At 33.9% G+C, this 21,713-nt stretch overlaps 1 protein-coding gene across 12 annotated transcripts; it reads right to left on the bottom strand.

Annotated features, from left to right (window-relative positions):
• Nucleotides 1–2,063: 2,063 nt before the first annotated feature.
• On the bottom strand, nt 2,064–6,613 carry LOC139890829 (uncharacterized). 12 transcript variants are annotated; one of them, XM_071873746.1, is made up of 9 exons: nt 6,104–6,333; nt 5,643–6,023; nt 5,491–5,553; nt 5,296–5,382; nt 5,070–5,120; nt 4,775–4,872; nt 3,584–3,702; nt 3,381–3,497; nt 2,064–2,430 (listed from the first exon to the last, which is right to left on the bottom strand). In XM_071873746.1, exons 2-4 carry the CDS (start codon nt 5,899–5,901, stop codon nt 5,336–5,338), a joined length of 369 nt encoding a protein of 122 aa, XP_071729847.1. In that variant the 5' UTR covers nt 5,902–6,023; nt 6,104–6,333; the 3' UTR covers nt 2,064–2,430; nt 3,381–3,497; nt 3,584–3,702; nt 4,775–4,872; nt 5,070–5,120; nt 5,296–5,335. The 12 variants fall into 12 exon arrangements, 11 of the variants coding, with proteins under 11 accessions (XP_071729847.1, XP_071729846.1, XP_071729845.1 ...); XM_071873745.1 differs by having other exon boundaries at nt 2,065–2,430; nt 3,375–3,497; XM_071873744.1 differs by lacking the exon at nt 2,064–2,430 and adding an exon at nt 6,351–6,613 and having other exon boundaries at nt 3,092–3,497; nt 6,104–6,131.
• Between the last annotated feature and the right edge of the window lie 15,100 nt (nt 6,614–21,713).

Raw genomic sequence — 21,713 nt, 5'->3', positions numbered from 1 at the left:
TACTTTTCATACACGTTGATTTTGTGTTAAATTTTTAAAAGTCGCCAATTCCATAGCGAAACGTGGAGATGCACATATATTGTTAATTTAAATAACATTTAAATCTTTCACGGATTATACCTTTTAGTTCGATTCGAGTTGCGCTTCAACGACATCATCGTTAGCCATGAAATAATTTTACAAATTAAACGCAATAAAATACATTGAAAACCGAACCCCCGGCGCGAAGTGAGTGTTCGAAAACTGTTAATACTTATATCTAATAGACAAAAATGATGAATAGTAACCAGGGGCAATTTCGTCCTTTCACCTTTTTTTCCTTCCACCTTTTTTTTTTCAAAAAAAGCCCCCACACTTTGTTCAATAATTAAAATCGACCCCCTAACCAGGGGGAAAAGTGTCACATAACCATTTTCATATAAAATCTTAAATAAACTCCACCCAAACATTCAACAGGTCATATTTTCACACTCGAAACGAGTTAAATTTTTCCGACACCATCGTTAAACTCGAAATAATTTTAGGAACACAAGGTCACTAACTATACGCAAAACAGACGCTTTTTAAAAAACGCTAAATATTTGAGGTACTTTTCATACACGTTGATTTTGCGTTAAATTTTTAAAAGTCGACAATTCCATAGCGAAACGCGGAGATGCACATATATTGTTAATTTAAAATAACATTTAAATCTTTCACGGATTATACCTTTTAGTTCGATTCGAGTTGCGCTTCAACGACATCATCGTTAGCCACGAAATAATTTTACAAACTAAACGCAATAAAATACATTGAAAACCGAACCCTGACGCGAAGCGAGAGTTCGAAAACTAGTTAGAACTACAACAAAATTAATCAACTTTTGAACCAGCCTATCCATACAAAACAAATCTATTAAACAATATAAACACCAAGTGGTCAACTGTTCAAAGCAAATTAAAGACGAACATACTTGAAGTTCTAATCGGTGGCGAAAATATATGGGGGCAGAGGGGGCATCCGCCCCCAGTGAATTTTTTTTTTCAGTGTTAAAATTTTAGATTTTTGACTTTGCTTCCAGTGAATTTTTTTTTTTTGCCCCAAAACCAACATATTTTGCCCCAAAACCAATATTTTTTGCCTCAAAACCTACATATTTTGACCCAAATCCTTTGAATTTTGCCCAAAATTCTCTCTCCATCTTTTTCCTTAAAACCTTCAAATTTTATCCAAAAACCTTCAACTTTTGTCCAAAATCAAAAACCTTCATAATTTGTCCAAAAAGCTCAATTTTTTGCCCCAATATTTTGTCCAAAAAAATTAGTACGGTTTTAATTTTTTTTTGCCCCCGGTGAAAAAAAATCCTAGTTCCGCCACTGGTTCTAATGATGACACAAAAAATCGATAACAATAGAAGGGAATGGACTTGAATTTTATACATATGTAATTCAATGGAAAGTAGTGTAAAATTCGATGCTTACTATCGGTCTATAAAACAACAGTCTATAAAACATAATTTATGTGTTATTTAACATCAATTATATCCCTTTAAAACAATACATTACTAATTACTACTACCCTTTAAAACAATACATTACTAATTACTACTACAGTAATATATACTAACGGGGAGGAATTTTGGACCGTAATAGCTTTTGAATTACCATTTTACTAATATATATACTAATGGGGGAGCGATTTTGAGTCGATAATAGCTTTTGAATTGCCATTGCCATTACTAATATATGCTAACGGGGAGGAATTTTGGGCCGGTAATAGCTTTTGGATTGCCATTTTACTAATATAAACTGACGGGGGAGGGATTTTGGGTCGGTAATAGCTTTTGGATTGTCATTTTACACAAAATGACTTCGCTTGTTTGTTTTTTTCTTTTATAAAGTTAAACGACACACTTTCTTCTTATACAAAATGCTTATTCTTTTTTAAAATGTTTTGAACTTTTTTTCTAATATAGTCATTTTAATTTAATCTTACTTTACATTTAATAAACCAATTAATGGGGTAGGGATTCTTGGAGTTTCATGGCTTTAGAATTGTCGTTTGTTGTAAACGACATATTTTTTTTTTTTTTTTTTTTACAACAGGAATAGTAAGGAATATAACGAGCATTACCATTACCTTTGATGGTACTTGGCCAAAAACTAGATAAATAAATGATGTTGAGTGGTTACCGCCCTTCTAGGTGTCTGTGTGGTCTCGAGTTTGAGTCTCACTTGAGGATTTCATAATGCAATTTGCTTTGCAGTCGGTTATGGAGTCTTTTGGTGGCATTATTGTCTCAGCCTGTCCTATGACAGTTGTTCGGAGGGTATTTTCCAAGGGTGACTACACACAGAACATGTGCTATGATAGTTGTTCGGTGAAACATCCTTGACACGTGGGACGGATATGATCGGGTGGTAAAAACTTTTTTGGTGGTCCCCACTCTCGCTGTTAAAAAAAAAAACTACTTTAGAAAAATACTACTCCTTATTTAAATATCTCAAGTCTTAATAAATTATTTTTTTAAAATTGCAAAAACATAATCACAGATAAAAGGAATACATTCATTCGGATTTAACGAATATAAAAAAAAGTAAGATGTAATTGAATGGTTTCATGAGACTCTAAAGATATAGTTGTGAAATTTTGCTTTATTTCTAACCTACGACCACATTAAATAGGTGTAAAATGATGAGCGAACAATGAAAAATTTGAGATATTTCTATGTTTCTTCAAATAATTTTAAGTTACAAATAAATCATATACTGTTGGCTGTATACTTTACCGTAGATTATAAATTTTCAAAAATTATATTAATGTAAACAGATAACTTTTTTAACATGGAACAAAAACATGACTTCTTGACACTGAATTGTCATTACGTGACATTACGTGTAACAAAAGCGAAAATATATAATTTATTTGTAACATTAACTTAATAATCATTTTAGTTTAATTTTAAGTGACGAGAATTATCACTCATTTTTCAAAACTTGATATATTATGCCATCCGGATGGACTAAAAGTGAGACTCTGCAAAAAAAATAAATAAATAAATAAATAATTACAAGATAAATTGGGATGTTTTGTGTCATGATACGACCAAAAATTGAATAAAAAATAAATAGGAATTTTTAATATATAACCATTATGACTATGTTTAACACATTTTGACATGCAATATTCACTTAGACATTCTTAATAACCACCTCCAGTACTTGCTAATAACTACCTTCTTAACTTCAATGTACCACAATTTATGTTTACTTTATTTTCTTAATGATAGCCCTTAAAACTATATTTAGATAAATTCAATTAAATATTATTTTAATGGCAGTTAAAGTACTTAATCATTCTCATACGCCTTAAATTATTGGTTAATAGTTGATTACCCATACTCTATAATGATTATAACAAGTGTTTGGTCATCCCGCGAGTTGCCGCGGGCTTGACGATGAATTGGTTTCATTGTTGCACCGGGGGCTAATACCATGTTGTATGCAGGGGTACGTTAACTGTATTGAACATATTACACATAGTTAGGTATTACGAATAATTGCTAAAGTTTATAAAGAACATACTTTCAAAAAGAATGGAGTACCTTAAGACCATTTACAAACATGCTAAAGTCTTGCACATACTTAGGTCTTACCCGTAGTTTCTAATCTGCAAGGTGTACAAAGTTGCCATGTTTAGCACATAGTTGGTTTTCCGATCTAGCTAAAAAAACAACGCAAATAAACGTCAGCATTAACAAAAGGAAGTAACCGACTATAATAATACCGTAACTTGAATAGCATTCACAATTTTAGTAAAAACTGCAAAAAAAAAAAAAAAAAAAAAAAAAAATTCTATTTGAATTAACATATAACTATGATTATGAGCTTAATTCAATAAGCATCAATCTTTATTCTGCATTTTTGTCAATCAATCATACTATTACAACACTAACCATTCTCCTATATTCATATAGAGCAAGTGCGAGAAACAAAAGCATATACATAAATGGAACCGCGAACAATCAATTTGCATATAAGAATGGTAGCAATGGTATAAGCCAATGGTAGTCAATGGTAAAATCAAATTCTATTATTTAAGGATCAAATGTATAAGTCAATGGTAGTCAATAGCACAAATCTAAATGCATAATAGCTTTTACAATAGTCTGGGTCATATGCCCATATTGCTACCCTTGTAAGAATTATAGTTAATCAATAAACGTACTTTTTGTTTAAAAAAAATTCATATAAGAATCTAATGGCATAATTAACAGCCTAATATTTGAACTGAATTCCCGAAAAACTTGTCCTACCACCAATACTAAATCGTCATCAAATAGCACAGATTTCTATACAACACATATAAACCCAAATTGAATACTATATAAATTGTCCGTTTAACATGTAACTAAGATGATAAATTTTATTCAGTAGTTAGTAATTTTTATTCCCCATTTATCAATCAAACATACAATTATTTATCACTATATTAGTTTCATAAGTAATAAGCACATACATACTACTGTACTAAACTTCAGCAAGGAGTATTTTCGCACAACTAAATACAAACATATTTTGAGACAATAGAAGTGTAACAACTATTTAAACTCCAACGGTGATCAAATATTAATAAATACAACATACCATTTACGTCTAACATATCAATGCATTTAGGAAGATGATTAACATGATCATTTCAGTAACATCTATACAAATAAACAAAAAAACAACCTTAACATAAATAAAAATAAACTAATAGTGTATAGAATAATTTAGGACTATGAGAGCATTACCACTCGTTAAAACTTCACTTGCAGTATAGGTTTTGTCTATGTCGAGAACCAAGTTGAAGAATCTTATATCTGAAGCATTTGCCTGAAATCGTGTTACCCTGGGTTCATTTAAATGTAAAATAAGTAGTGGTATTATTGTAATTATTATCTATTGTAAATAAGTACAGTTAATATATAAAAGCAGATTGGAAACAATTATTTGTTATACCATTTTCGTCTAATAGCATAACACAATATCCAAGTGGGGTCTGGTCTGGGGGGTTTCTTGCTCTATCCATATGCAATAAACTTTTACCTCAATCACTTTTCCATTGTCATAAGGTCTTAGATCAGCAAGTGGAGTAATCTGACTCATTATGAAGCAAAGAAAAATATTAACAACAGGTACCATACAACAACAAAAAAAAAAATAAAAAATATGACAACTCTAAAAATAAAACAATATAGACTACAATAATTGGAAACTGAAGTTAAAGCAGGCGACCAAAACATTGAACTAACATACATCAGTTGAATCATACCTTCGGAATTGAAGACGAGATTAGTATCAAGTAAAGATCGTCAGATTTGAGCATTGTAAACAGGCAATTGCAACAAAGAGCCAGAACCTAGTGTTAACATTTAAAAAATATAACACAAATTAGAACACCATCTGCAAGCCAAAAAGAATAAGCACTACAAAAATAGTAGCAAAGAAAAAACATGCTATGATTTACCATCAGCAATTGCATTACAATCCTCGGATGAACTATTAGTTGTCAGAGACCTAGCGTCCATCACTGCCATTTGAAACAATATAACGCAAAACATGTAAATACCTACAGAATATTGTGAACAGCAAAAAGGAAACACTACAAAATTTACACACCTTCTGAACTACCCAAAACAGTATAACAGAAGCAGTGTACAATGGCCTTCAATTTCAAATCTCCAGACAATCCAACAACAAATAATGACCGATCCGAACTCAAATTTGCCTTATGATTACGATAATTTAACATATTTTGAATATCAGTTTTCCTCGAAGATACAGAAGAAATGTTCGCAACGAAGGCGTTGTCTTTAATACCCTCGAGCGAAGCATTCGCATTTTCAGCTGACCTTTTTTCACGTTTTTTAGGTGCCATTATACTATTATGGCTTACAAAAAGGATGCCAACTGAACTTAAGGCAGGCTATTATTTAACAACTGGTTCATACCAATAACTCATACAAAACAGCAGATAAAAAATGCCTCTTAAACATTAGCCTACAGTAGAACAAAAAAAAATCATCCAGTTAAACCAATAAAGTACATAGAAATAGCAAAAATAAGATTAGAAAACTTACTGGTATAAGGAAAAGATGTAGCCGTTATCTGCAATAAAAAAGAACGTATAAACAACAGTTAATGATATCCGGTCGATTAACAACAAACCAAAAAAAATCAGTACCTTCAAGAATGATAATAACCAACAAAAGCAAAAAACAAAACCTGGAACTTCGAGATGACGCAAACGGACGGTAGTAGATGAAGTTTGCTTACAAAGAAAAAATTAAATAAAAAAATGACAATAACTATCAAAAAGTAACTTACGATTATGTGAGATGTATATTTAGGGGTTCATAGGAAAAAAGGGTTGTGACAATTGGGAATGAAATGAAACAATGGTGGAGAAGAAACCGTAGCAGCGGCGGTGGTCATGGTACCAAAAGCAACGGCGGTAGTGGTTGCAGCAGCAAATTTGGCCGCGTTTGGTGGTCTGGTGGTGATGACGGTGGCAGAGTGACACAAAACACGCAACGGAGGAATCATCGGTGATCAAAGTAGCGACCTAGAAAGAAAACCCTATCGCCAGAATTCGATCCATCGAGAGAGTGGGTGATGGGAGAAATATGGGGTAGGTTCTATAAAATATCTAAAGTGTTACATGACGAAAATTCCCTTTACTAATAAAATAACTGAGTAAATAGTAAAATGATATATATTAATATTAATTAATTATAATATAATTATATTATAATATAATTATAGGGGATAATTCTCACACACTGTTTTTTGATCCTCACACTAATTTACTTGAACTCCTCTCTAATAATAGGGTAAAAGGGTGAGTGAGGATCAAAAAACAGTGTGTGAGAATCATCCCCATAATTATATAATAGACAATCAATCATCTTCAATTATTTTTATTATCATTTCTTACCTCCTAAAACCTTTTTTTTTTTTTTACTTTTTTGTTCCGTTGATCTTTCATTTATACACAAAATTGCAATTCGAGTCCCTCGAGTTTTTTTTTTTTTGAATTTTCAAGTCCTTAAAATTGCAAAATCTTGCAATCCGCGTCCCTCCGTCTATCTGCCGTATAAATTGGCCGTTAACTATTGACATGTGCATTGCATATGAGGGTAAATTCGTCATTTTACTCTTTTCTTCGTTAAAAACGAGGAACCACCTGCGCAAAACTTTTTTTATTATTTTTAAATTATAAATTAATAATATATATATAATATATATATATATATATAATTATAATTAAATTATTATATTATATTTACTTTAAAAATTTTATTCACAACACAAAATCATTCATTTTCAATAAGTCAAAACACACAATCATTCACAATCACCAAATCATGTTCTGAGATCATTATCATCATCAATTTTATTTCAGAAAATCAAAATCAAGTTCATATTCGAATTCATATTTCTTACTCACTTGCTTACTGTACACGTATTCTTATTCTTCATGAACTCCAAATTACAATAACAAAATATTCAGATCATAATAGCAGTTCATGTTCATCATTCAACTTTGTCCTTAACCGCTAAAGCTAGAATCGATTTAGGCGTTCAAGATTTAGAGGTTATAAATACAAATTGAGCTCGGATATGTATATCTTATCGTCTACTGGATGTTATTCGATCATCAAACACCATTAACAGATTCAGATTCGTAGAGTTTCAGACCGTGTTCTTCGCTAGCCGCTAACTCGACGAGTTTTGGTCCTCGGAACGATTCAGATACATTTAATAAAATGTAAAAATGGAGAAGTGTTAGGAATCCGTTCATGAATCTTTCCACACATTTTCAGATCCTAATTCAATACATTGAGTTCGAATTCGACAGTCAAAGTTTCGAAATCTAAAGTCAACCAAATTTAATTTGTTCAAATTCGTAGCCTATGTGCTGATTCAGGTGAAAAGGATGATCACGAGTATTTTCGGATGGATTTGCTACATGTTTCATGAAGGATTAAAGATCTAAAATCAACTAGATCATGATTTTAATTTTTGAAACTCATATGAAGCAAAACTACTGTTCGAAGTTTTTTTTTTTTTTTTTTTTTTTATTCTTCATTTTGTGGATGATTTGAATTTAATTCTTTCATACACTTACTTAGTCGCTGTCTTTAAAAGAGTTTTCTACTATTTTCGTTCTTCAATTCATACAGTTTGAAATTTTGTTGCAAACTTGCTCGATGAAAATGAAGCTGTTCATTGATGAATTTTGTAGACTAATGAAGTTTTTGCCATTTTTTGTTCACAAATATTATTAATCGAAGCATTTGCAAGGTTTTTTGAAGATTCGGTTAATTTAATTTGGATTTAGATTTGCATCTTGTTAGAGTTTGTCATTGTAGTGGTGAAGATGTAGATAGATGTGTTTATAAGAGAAAATATGTAAACATGTAAATTATATATTTTATTTTTATAAATTTATAAATTAAAAAATATATAATTTTTTTGCGCAGGAGGTCCCTCGTTTTTTATGAAGAAATAAGTAAAATGACGAATTTACCCTCATATGCAAAGCACATGTCAAGAGTTAACGGCCAATTTAGACGGCAAGTTGACGGAGGGGCGCGGATTGTAAAATTTTGCAATTTTAAGGACTCGAAAATCCAAAAAAAACTTGAGAGACTCGAATTGCAATTTCGTATATAATTGAAGGACCAACGGAGCAAAAAAGTCTTTTTTTTAAAGCAAACAATTATATTAACAATAAAAGTGATACAAGAATAATATTAGGCTAGGAGATCCCAATAGAACATGAGTAAACTAACAACCCAATTGGACACCTATCCTATACAATTAAGCAGAACAGGAGCCATAAGACATTCAGGAAAATAGATGACTGAGATGCCGAGTTCGCATCCCATATCACCAGAGTTATCATAAATACGACTATGGGTTCGTTAGCCAAGTATTCCACTCGATTTGTCTTCCTTTCACTCTCCGAGAAATCCATTCAATTGATGAAACTTGAATCTCATTAAGTGCGACCGGTGCGTTCCAACACTTACCTTAAAAAGACTTTAGTGTTACGATTGTTCCAAATTAAATATGCACTAACCTACTTGACAGCTTGCCAAATCTTTGAGTCGGTGGCCGATAAGACATGTGGAGCATTGCCTCGAAGAATTTCATTAATACTATAGTTCGGGAAATTTCCAAGGTTCCACCATTGAAAACACGAGACCATACCTCTTGTGCGTGTTTGTAGAAAATGAGAGTGTGTCCCACTAATTTCAAATCATCATCGCGTAGCGGACAACGGAGACTATCAAGATCAACTCTTCTTTTGTTGAGTTCCATATGAACGGGAAGCCTCTTTTGTAATGCTCTCCGTACGAAAATTTTGAATTTTTTTAGGACCATTGTGTTATGAAGAGTTTCTTGCTCTCGAGAATTTGCAGCTACTAGCAGTTGATCATCAATGATTGATGACAACTTTTTCACTGTGAATTTCCCATTCGAAGCTAAATTCCATTTCCACGAATCCGGTCCCCCTGATTTAAGGTTAATGAAGCAATCAGAGAACATAACGAATCCAACCAAATTTTTTTAAACTTATTTTTATATAGCCATTTTGATTTGATTGTTTGTTACTTTTTATTTAAGAAATTATACTATCAATTTTTTATATGCATATCGTAATTATAAATTATCAAGAACATCGTTTAATGTATATAGGGGAACTATGTATTGATGTAAATGATTTACCGCATCAATCTGCTAAATCATCTCTACTACTCTAAAAATATTTAAATTATTGAATAAAATTATGTCTCGCAACAATCCGAACCATTTATTTACTGGTTGTAATCATTAATAGACTCTCTGCAATTTTTACCAGGTGATTAATTTATGAATATCTACACATTTTGGGAGGTTTTAATTTCTAACAAATCTCATTTAATGGGAAAAATAATAAAATAAGTTTGTATGAGAGCGACTTTGATCTCATGGAGTGGCGAAACACGTGGGTAATATTAAAATTAAAATAATAGTTGGAAAAAAAAATCTTTGCTCATAAACGATACAAATCTCGATGATATCATAAAAGATCACAATCGGATTATATGCAATTTAATAATTCACCATCGACCTAGCTGTAATCATATTTAATAGAAAAAGTCTTTATGGCACTGATTATTAGTGTTATTGTTATTATTATAATGACACAATTATTATTCCGTAAGTAAATTAATCATCCAAAGATCCACAAGCACCGAAACAATTATGAATATTTGCATTATAAATATTGATTATGAATATATTCTCCTTTTCGCCGAAGAAAAAAAAATATTGATTATGAATTAATTATGATTATGAGTTTTAGATTGTTGAATTTTAATAATCAAATTTAGTAAAATGTGTTGTAAATTAATTATGTTTGTTTGTATTATTTTGTTATCGGCGGTTAAGAGTTACTGACGGATGTCCGAACGTGTCATAACCCATCTACCTAGTCACTTTATGAGAAGAACGTTACGGTTGTACTGCCACTTAAGAGGAAACCCACACGTGAATTTCTACTGGCATCACATGTTAAAAAACCTCTCGGGTGAGACTCGAATGCAAGACGTTTAAGCCATCTGAGGTTCATGAAATGGGCAGATTACCATAATAAAAATATGTAACAACCCGACTTTTTCCGTTACTATCGTTACTTGTCCGTTAAATATTTAACGGTGATTACTTAGACTTTATGTGTTTAATGGATTTAAATGCATACTTGATCCTATTGGATTACTTGAATTAATATGTTATATTAATTTATGAACTTGTTTCGGATAACGAAATAACTAGAAAACGACACGATTAAGTTAACCGCCTAGAAAGCTTTTCAGTTTACGGAACTCAGAAAAATGATAAAATAATTATTTTTAATAATTATTGACTTTATCAAAAACTTAATTAATTTATTAATTTTTAATGAATTAAATCCGGTGATTTCGTTTCAACGACTATTTAACGTTCCGGAGACCCGGTACGGCTAACTGCACTCGAAACGGACCACGCGTGTACAAGCAATTAAGCAAAACCGAGCCCGAGACCCCGTTAAAGGGCCATTCGGCCGACCACACCCAAGCCCCCTTTAATTTTGTGTTTTGGGCTTATATAGATCTAGTTGGACTTTTAATGAGGCCCTAAACCTACTATAACTAGTAAAGTAAATCACAGACTCCTCATAATACCCTAAACAAGTCGACACACTCCCTCTCCCCCTCCCTCTTGAGCCGTCGACACAAACCACACTACCATCATCACAAAAACTTGAAATTAGAAGAAACCTCGTGCATAAACGTTGTTCCTATCGTCGTTTTCTACGCATACATACTTGCAATTTGTGATTTTGAGGTATAATTGAAAACCCTAATTTTTCAAGATCAGTTTTTATTCAATTTCATAGTGTAATCATGTCTAGTGCTCAATTGATTGCGTATAGAGTTGTCGTTTGTCGTTAATTTGCTCGATTGTTATCGTTTGCATGTATCACAAATTTGTATTTCATGGATCTGATCAAATTGGTTTGTGTACTGATCTTGTATGATATCTAGATGAATAGGTATCGAAAAATTAATGAGTTTGGACTTTGATTTCGCTTGATTTCGTTATCGTATGCTCCAGTTATGATTAATCGAAGTTTCGTTAGGGTTTTACATGATATACGAATTTTCTGGGTTATGTGCTTTGTGAATTAGCTATTGAAATGTGTACCATTATAATCCTTGTTAAAAATCATGCAAATTGGACTTAAGATTTGTAGTGACCCGAACTTTTCCATGTTTATATATATTAATTGAGATTGATGTTTACATGATTAAATGTTTCCAACATGTTAAGCAATCAAACTTGTTAAGACTTGATTAATTGAAATAGGTTTCATATAGACAATTGACCACCCAAGTTGACCGGTGATTCACGAACGTTAAAACTTGTAAAAAAAACTATATGATGACATATATATGGTTATATATATAGTTAACATGATATTATGATAAGTAAACATATCATTAATTATATTAACAATGAACTACATATGTAAAAACAAGACTACTAACTTAATGATTTTGAAACGAGACATATATGTAACGTTTATCGTTGTAACGACATTTAATGTATATATATCATATTAAGAGATATTCGTACATCATAATATCATGATAATATAATAATTTAAAATCTCTTTTGTTATTATAAACATTGGGTTAACAACATTTAACAAGATCGTTAACCTAAAGGTTTCAAAACAACACTTACATGTAACGACTAACGATGACTTAACGACTCAGTTAAAATGTATATACATGTAGTGTTTTAATATGTATTTATACACTTTTGAAAGACTTCAATACACTTATCAAAATACTTCTACTTAACAAAAATGCTTACAATTACATTCTCGTTCAGTTTCATCAACAATTCTACTCGTATGCACCCGTATTCGTACTCGTACAATACACAGCTTTTAGATGTATGTACTATTGGTATATACACTCCAATGATCAGCTCTTAGCAGCCCATGTGAGTCACCTAACACATGTGGGAACCATCATTTGGCAACTAGCATGAAATATCTCATAAGATTACAAAAATATGAGTAATCATTCATGACTTATTTACATGAAAACAAAATTACATATCCTTTATATCTAATCCATACACCAACGACCAAAAACACCTACAAACACTTTCATTCTTCAATTTTCTTCATCTAATTGAACTCTCTCAAGTTCTATCTTCAAGTTCTAAGTGTTCTTCATAAATTCCAAAAGTTCTAGTTTCATAAAATCAAGAATACTTTCAAGTTTGCTAGCTCACTTCCAATCTTGTAAGGTGATCATCCAACCTCAAGAAATCTTTGTTTCTTACAGTAGGTTATCATTCTAATACAAGGTAATAATCATATTCAAACTTTGGTTCAATTTCTATAACTATAACAATCTTATTTCAAGTGATGATCTTACTTGAACTTGTTTTCGTGTCATGATTTTGCTTCAAGAACTTTGAGCCATCCAAGGATCCATTGAAGCTAGATCCATTTTTCTCTTTTCCAGTAGGTTCATCCAAGGAACTTAAGGTAGTAATGATGTTCATAACATCATTCGATTCATACATATAAAGCTATCTTATTCGAAGGTTTAAACTTGTAATCACTAGAACATAGTTTAGTTAATTCTAAACTTGTTCGCAAACAAAAGTTAATCCTTCTAACTTGACTTTTAAAATCAACTAAACACATGTTCTATATCTATATGATATGCTAACTTAATGATTTAAAACCTGGAAACACGAAAAACACCGTAAAACCGGGTTTACGCCGTCGTAGTAACACCGCGGGCTATTTTGGGTTAGTTAATTAAAAACTATGATAAACTTTGATTTAAAAGTTGTTATTCTGAGAAAATGATTTTTATTATGAACATGAAACTATATCCAAAAATTATGGTTAAACTCAAAGTGGAAGTATGTTTTCTAAAATGGTCATCTAGACGTCGTTCTTTCGACTGAAATGACTACCTTTACAAAAACGACTTGTAACTTATTTTTCCGACTAGAAACCTATACTTTTTTTGTTTAGATTCATAAAATAGAGTTCAATATGAAACCATAGCAATTTGATTCACTCAAAACGGATTTAAAATGAAGAAGTTATGGGTAAAACAAGATTGGATAATTTTTCTCATTTTAGCTACGTGAAAATTGGTAACAAATCTATTCCAACCATAACTTAATCAACTTGTATTATGTAATCTTGAGATACCATAGACACGTATACAATGTTTCGACCTATCATGTCGACACATCTATATATATTTCGGAACAACCATAGACACTCTATATGTGAATGTTGGAGTTAGCTATACAGGGTTGAGGTTGATTCCAAAATATATATAGTTTGAGTTGTGATCAATACTGAGATACGTATACACTGGGTCGTGGATTGATTCAAGATAATATTTATCGATTTATTTCTGTACATCTAACTGTGGACAACTAGTTGTAGGTTACTAACGAGGACAGCTGACTTAATAAACTTAAAACATCAAAATATATTAAAAGTGTTGTAAATATATTTTGAACATACTTTGATATATATGTATATATTGTTATAGGTTCGTGAATCAACCAGTGGCCAAGTCTTACTTCCCGACGAAGTAAAAATCTGTGAAAGTGAGTTATAGTCCCACTTTTAAAATCTAATATTTTTGGGATGAGAATACATGCAGGTTTTATAAATGATTTACAAAATAGACACAAGTACGTGAAACTACATTCTATGGTTGAATTATCGAAATCGAATATGCCCCTTTTTATTAAGTCTGGTAATCTAAGAATTAGGGAACAGACACCCTAATTGACGCGAATCCTAAAGATAGATCTATTGGGCCTAACAAACCCCATCCAAAGTACCGGATGCTTTAGTACTTCGAAATTTATATCATATCCGAAGGGTGTCCCGGAATGATGGGGATATTCTTATATATGCATCTTGTTATTGTCGGTTACCAGGTGTTCACCATATGAATGATTTTTATCTCTATGTATGGGATGTGTATTGAAATATGAAATCTTGTGGTCTATTGTTACGATTTGATATATATAGGTTAAACCTATAACTCACCAACATTTTTGTTGACGTTTTAAGCATGTTTATTCTCAGGTGATTATTAAGAGCTTCCGCTGTCGCATACTTAAATAAGGACAAGATTTGGAGTCCATGCTTGTATGATATTGTGTAAAAACTGCATTCAAGAAACTTATTTTGTTGTAACATATTTGTATTGTAAACCATTATGTAATGGTCGTGTGTAAACAGGATATATTAGATTATCATTATTTGATAATCTACGTAAAGCTTTTTAAACCTTTATTGATGAAATAAAGGTTATGGTTTGTTTAAAAATGAATGCAGTCTTTGAAAAACGTCTCATATAGAGGTCAAAACCTCGCAACGAAATCAATTAATATGGAACGTTTTTAATCAATAAGAACGGGACATTTCAGTTGGTATCCGAGCGTTGGTCTTAGAGAACCAGAAAATTTGCATTAGTGTGTCTTATCGAGTTTGTTAGGATGCATTAGTGAGTCTGGACTTCGACCGTGTTTTCTTTAAAAATGATTGCTTAACATTTTTGTTGGAAACTATATATTTTTAACATATGAATATTATGTGATATATTAATCTCTTAACGTGTTTGATATTATGTGATAGATGTCTACCTCTAGAACAAGTCCCATTGACTCACCTAATAATAATGAAGAGTCAAATGTAAATTGGAATAATTTGTGGACTGATTCACAAGTTCCCGAAGAGGAACCGGAAGAAGAGTCGGAACCGGAAGAAGAATCGGAACCGGAAGAAGAATCGGAACCGGAAGAAGAATCGGAACCGGATGAAGAAATAGAACCGGTGGGGGAAATAATAAAACGGTTAAGTAAAAGAAAATCCTCAACCAACCGACCAAAGTTAATTATGGTCAATGGTGTTTCCACCAAGGAAGCAAAATATTGGGAGGATTACCAATTCTCCGATGAATCGGATTCCGACGAGAATTCCGATGATGTTATAGAAATTACCCCAACTGAATTTAAAAAGGCAAAAGAAAATAATAAGGGAAAGGGCATAAAAATAGAGAAATCTAATTCCAACCCCGATGAACTTTATATGTATCGTCAACCCCCGAAGTCCTTAAGTTGTAATAATGACCCGGGAACCTCTAAACCACCAGGTTTTTCTAAACCAATGTGGACAACGACGGTTCGTATTAGGGGAACATCATATATCCCTAGAAACTTGGCAAAACGAACCAAAACCGAAGAAGAAGAAACGAGCGAGTCGGAATAAGATAGTTGTATTCGTGTGGTGTAATATATGGAATATAGTGTTTTTATGCTTTATGATATATGTAAAAATTGCTTGTATTAATAAGTATTTTTTTTTATGAATCTAACTCTTGTCTATTTTACAGTTTAAAAATACAAAATGGATAGACAACCCAATATTTTAAGAGACCTACCCGGAGACATGATTGATGAAATCTTGTCTAGAGTCGGCCAGAATTCTTCGGCACAACTATTTAAGGCGAGATCAGTTTGTAAGACATTCGAAGAACGTTCCAAGAATGTCTTGGTTTATAAGAGACTTTCGTTTGAAAGATGGGGGATATCACATTGGGAAACCCATAAGTTACGATGTGTTTACTTTGACGCATATATTGCGGGGAACCCAAATGCTATTTTACGCAACGGGTTAAGAAATTATTTTGACTCAATATATCCGAATATTGGACTTCGTGATTTAGAAAAAGCGGCTAATATGCAACATAAAGAAGCATGTTATGCTTACGGATTAGTAATGTTCGCTTCTCACCAAAGTGAGAACAAGAACATCGGGCTACAACTATTAAACAAAACGTTTCCACAAGTGACAGAGTCGGTAATTGGGGTAAGAAATGAGGTTTTTAGATTATTACGGGACTGTTGGACATTACGTAACCCTCGTCCCTTTGATGACGTTACAACACGCTGTCTTATCAACGGCCATAACGGTTATGTTGCACAAGACCAAGGATGGGAAGTAGTCCTAGTAAAACCAGAATGCATGACTTGTTTCTGGACGTATGAATTACGTGTATTTATTGCCTTTGCTGAACGACTTGTGTACTAGCTAGAATTGTCTTCACAACTATCTTGTATCAAAGTTATTGTGTGCTATATTTCATGCTTTATGTAAAATAAGCGGTATTGTAAGTTTGTAAAATATTGTATAAAAGTTTGAACGCGAAATATTATTATAATCAGTTTTTCATATAGAATTGTAGTAGTTGAATTGTATATTAGCTACTAAGTATGAACTTAACGGGTAGGTACTACCCGAATTTAAACTTATAAAACGCTAATATGAAGAAAAAGCTTTTATAAATGAGTTCATATTATGCTACGAAATACTATTAACTACTCTTAATATTCTGTATGATTAACTTGTTCCATTTAACTATTTTGAAGGAAATGGCACCGACTACTCGACACACCGTGAATATGAATGAAGAGGAATTCCGTACTTTTCTAGCTTCAAACATAGCCGCAGTACAGGCTGCGCTACATACCAACAATAACCTTGGATCTAGCAGTACAGGAAATCGTGTAGGATGCACCTACAAAGAATTCACTGCCTGCAAACCTTTGGAATTTGATGGAACCGAAGGACCAATCGGATTGAAACGGTGGACCGAGAAGGTTGAATCGGTGTTTGCCATAAGTAAGTGTACTGAAGAGGACAAAGTGAAGTACGCTACGCATACCTTCACAGGTTCTGCGTTAACATGGTGGAATACCTATCTAGAGCAAGTGGGACAAGATGATGCGTACGCACTACCGTGGTCAGCATTCAAGCACTTGATGAACGAGAAGTACCGTCCCAGAACCGAGGTCAATAAGCTCAAGACAGAACTTAGAGGGTTACGAACCCAAGGATTTGATATTACCACGTACGAAAGACGATTCACAGAATTGTGCCTATTGTGTCCGGGAGCATTCGAAGATGAGGAAGAGAAGATCGACGCGTTTGTGAAAGGATTACCGGAAAGAATCCAAGAAGATATAAGTTCACACGAGCCCGCCTCCATACAACAGGCATGTAGAATGGCTCACAAACTAGTGAACCAGATTGAAGAAAGAATTAAAGAACAGACTGCTGAAGAGGCCAATGTGAAGCAAGTCAAAAGAAAGTGGGAGGAAAACGGTGATAAGAATCACCAATACAACAACAACAGCAATTACAACAATAATCGCAACAATTATCCCAACAATCGCAACATCAATCGCAACTACAACAAACGGCCCAACAACAACAACAACAACAACAACAGCAACTACAACAATCATCCCAACAACAATAATAACCGCAACAACAACAACAATCAGAAGCAACTATGCCAAAGGTGTGAAAAGAATCACTCGGGGTTCTGCACCAAATTTTGCAACAAGTGTAAAAGAAATGGTCATAGCGCGGCGAAGTGTGAGGTCTACGGACCAGGGGTTAATAGAACGAAAGGAACAAATGGTGTCGGAACGAGTAATGGCGGAGCAAGTAGTGTCGGAGCAAGTTATGCCAATGTAGTTTGTTATAAATGTGGAAAACCAGGCCACATTATTAGAAATTGCCCGAACCAGGAGAACACGAATGGACAAGGCCGTGGAAGAGTTTTCAATATTAATGCGGTAGAGGCACAGGAAGACCCGGAGCTTGTTACGGGTACGTTTCTTATTGACAATAAATCTGCTTACGTTTTATTTGATTCGGGTGCGGATAGAAGCTATATGAGTAGAGATTTTTGTGCTAAATTAAGTTGTCCATTGACGCCTTTGGATAGTAAATTTTTACTCGAATTAGCAAATGGTAAATTAATTTCAGCAGATAATATATGTCGGAATCGAGAAATTAAACTGGTTAGCGAAACATTTAAGATTGATTTGATACCAGTAGAGTTAGGGAGTTTTGATGTGATAATCGGTATGGACTGGTTGAAAGAAGTGAAAGCGGAGATCGTTTGTTACAAAAATGCAATTCGCATTATACGAGAAAAAGGAAAACCCTTAATGGTGTACGGAGAAAAGGGCAACACGAAGCTACATCTTATTAGTAATTTGAAGGCACAAAAACTAATAAGAAAAGGTTGCTATGCTGTTCTAGCACACGTCGAGAAAGTACAAACTGAAGAAAAGAGCATCAATGATGTTCCCATTGCAAAAGAATTTCCCGATGTATTTCCGAAAGAATTACCGGGATTACCCCCACATCGATCCGTTGAATTTCAAATAGATCTTGTACCAGGAGCTGCACCAATAGCTCGTGCTCCTTACAGACTCGCACCCAGCGAGATGAAAGAACTGCAAAGCCAATTACAAGAACTTTTAGAGCGTGGTTTCATTCGACCAAGCACATCACCGTGGGGAGCTCCTGTTTTGTTTGTCAAGAAGAAAGATGGTACATTCAGGTTGTGTATCGACTACCGAGAGTTGAACAAACTTACCATCAAGAACCGCTACCCACTACCGAGAATCGACGACTTATTTGATCAACTACAAGGCTCGTCTGTTTATTCAAAGATTGACTTACGTTCCGGGTATCATCAAATGCGGGTGAAAGAAGATGATATTCCAAAGACTGCTTTCAGAACACGTTACGGTCATTACGAGTTTATGGTCATGCCGTTTGGTTTAACTAATGCACCAGCTGTGTTCATGGACCTTATGAACCGAGTGTGTGGACCATACCTTGACAAGTTTGTCATTTTTTTCATTGATGACATACTTATTTACTCAAAGAATGACCAAGAACACGGTGAACATTTGAGAAAAGTGTTAGAAGTATTGAGGAAGGAAGAATTGTACGCTAAGTTTTCAAAGTGTGCATTTTGGTTGGAAGAAGTTCAATTCCTCGGTCACATAGTAAACAAAGAAGGTATTAAGGTGGATCCGGCAAAGATAGAAACTGTTGAAAAGTGGGAAACCCCGAAAACTCCGAAACACATACGCCAGTTTTTAGGACTAGCTGGTTACTACAGAAGGTTCATCCAAGACTTTTCCAGAATAGCAAAACCCTTGACTGCATTAACGCATAAAGGGAAGAAATTTGAATGGAATGATGAACAAGAGAAAGCGTTTCAGTTATTGAAGAAAAAGCTAACTACGGCACCTATATTGTCATTGCCTGAAGGGAATGATGATTTTGTGATTTATTGTGACGCATCAAAGCAAGGTCTCGGTTGTGTATTAATGCAACGAACGAAGGTGATTGCTTATGCGTCTAGACAATTGAAGATTCACGAACAAAATTATACGACGCATGATTTGGAATTAGGCGCGGTTGTTTTTGCATTAAAGACTTGGAGGCACTACTTATATGGGGTCAAAAGTATTATATATACCGACCACAAAAGTCTTCAACACATATTTAATCAGAAACAACTGAATATGAGGCAGCGTAGGTGGATTGAATTATTGAATGATTACGATTTTGAGATTCGTTACCACCCGGGGAAGGCAAATGTGGTAGCCGATGCCTTGAGCAGGAAGGATAGAGAACCCATTCGAGTAAAATCTATGAATATAATGATTCATAATAACATTACTACTCAAATAAAGGAGGCGCAACAAGGAGTTTTAAAAGAGGGAAATTTAAAGGATGAAATACCCAAAGGATCGGAGAAACATCTTAATATTCGGGAAGACGGAACCCGGTATAGGGCTGAAAGGATTTGGGTACCAAAATTTGGAGATATGAGAGAAATGGTACTTAGAGAAGCTCATAAAACCAGATACTCAATACATCCTGGAACGGGGAAGATGTACAAGGATCTCAAGAAACATTTTTGGTGGCCGGGTATGAAAGCCGATGTTGCTAAATACGTAGGAGAATGTTTGACGTGTTCTAAGGTCAAAGCTGAGCATCAGAAACCATCAGGTCTACTTCAACAACCCGAAATCCCGGAATGGAAATGGGAAAACATTACCATGGATTTCATCACTAAATTGCCAAGGACTGCAAGTGGTTTTGATACTATTTGGGTAATAGTTGATCGTCTCACCAAATCAGCACACTTCCTACCAATAAGAGAAGATGACAAGATGGAGAAGTTAGCACGACTGTATTTGAAGGAAGTCGTCTCCAGACATGGAATACCAATCTCTATTATCTCTGATAGGGATGGCAGATTTATTTCAAGATTCTGGCAGACATTACAGCAAGCATTAGGAACTCGTCTAGACATGAGTACTGCCTATCATCCACAAACTGATGGGCAGAGCGAAAGGACGATACAAACGCTTGAAGACATGCTACGAGCATGTGTTATTGATTTCGGAAACAGTTGGGATCGACATCTACCGTTAGCAGAATTTTCCTACAACAACAGCTACCATTCAAGCATTGAGATGGCGCCGTTTGAAGCACTTTATGGTAGAAAGTGCAGGTCTCCGATTTGTTGGAGTGAGGTGGGGGATAGACAGATTACGGGTCCGGAGATTATACAAGAAACTACCGAGAAGATCATCCAAATTCAACAACGGTTGAAAACCGCCCAAAGTCGACAAAAGAGCTACGCTGACATTAAAAGAAAAGATATAGAATTTGAAATTGGAGAGATGGTCATGCTTAAAGTTTCACCTTGGAAAGGCGTTGTTCGATTTGGTAAACGAGGGAAATTAAATCCAAGGTATATTGGACCATTCAAGATTATTGATCGTGTCGGACCAGTAGCTTACCGACTTGAGTTACCTCAACAACTCGCGGCTGTACATAACACTTTCCACGTCTCGAATTTGAAAAAATGTTTTGCTAAAGAAGATCTCACTATTCCGTTAGATGAAATCCAAATCAACGAAAAACTCCAATTCATCGAAGAACCCGTCGAAATAATGGATCGTGAGGTTAAAAGACTTAAGCAAAACAAGATACCAATTGTTAAGGTTCGATGGAATGCTCGTAGAGGACCCGAGTTCACCTGGGAGCGTGAAGATCAGATGAAGAAGAAATACCCGCATCTATTTCCAGAAGATTCGTCAACACCTTCAACAGCTTAAAATTTCGGAACGAAATTTATTTAACGGGTAGGTACTGTAGTGACCCGAACTTTTCCATGTTTATATATATTAATTGAGATT

This window comes from Rutidosis leptorrhynchoides, chromosome 2 (assembly GCF_046630445.1).
Source record: "Rutidosis leptorrhynchoides isolate AG116_Rl617_1_P2 chromosome 2, CSIRO_AGI_Rlap_v1, whole genome shotgun sequence".
NCBI lineage: Eukaryota > Viridiplantae > Streptophyta > Magnoliopsida > Asterales > Asteraceae > Rutidosis > Rutidosis leptorrhynchoides.
The sequence above is the reverse complement of the archived record's forward strand: the minus strand, read 5'-3'. Positions and strand labels throughout refer to the sequence as shown.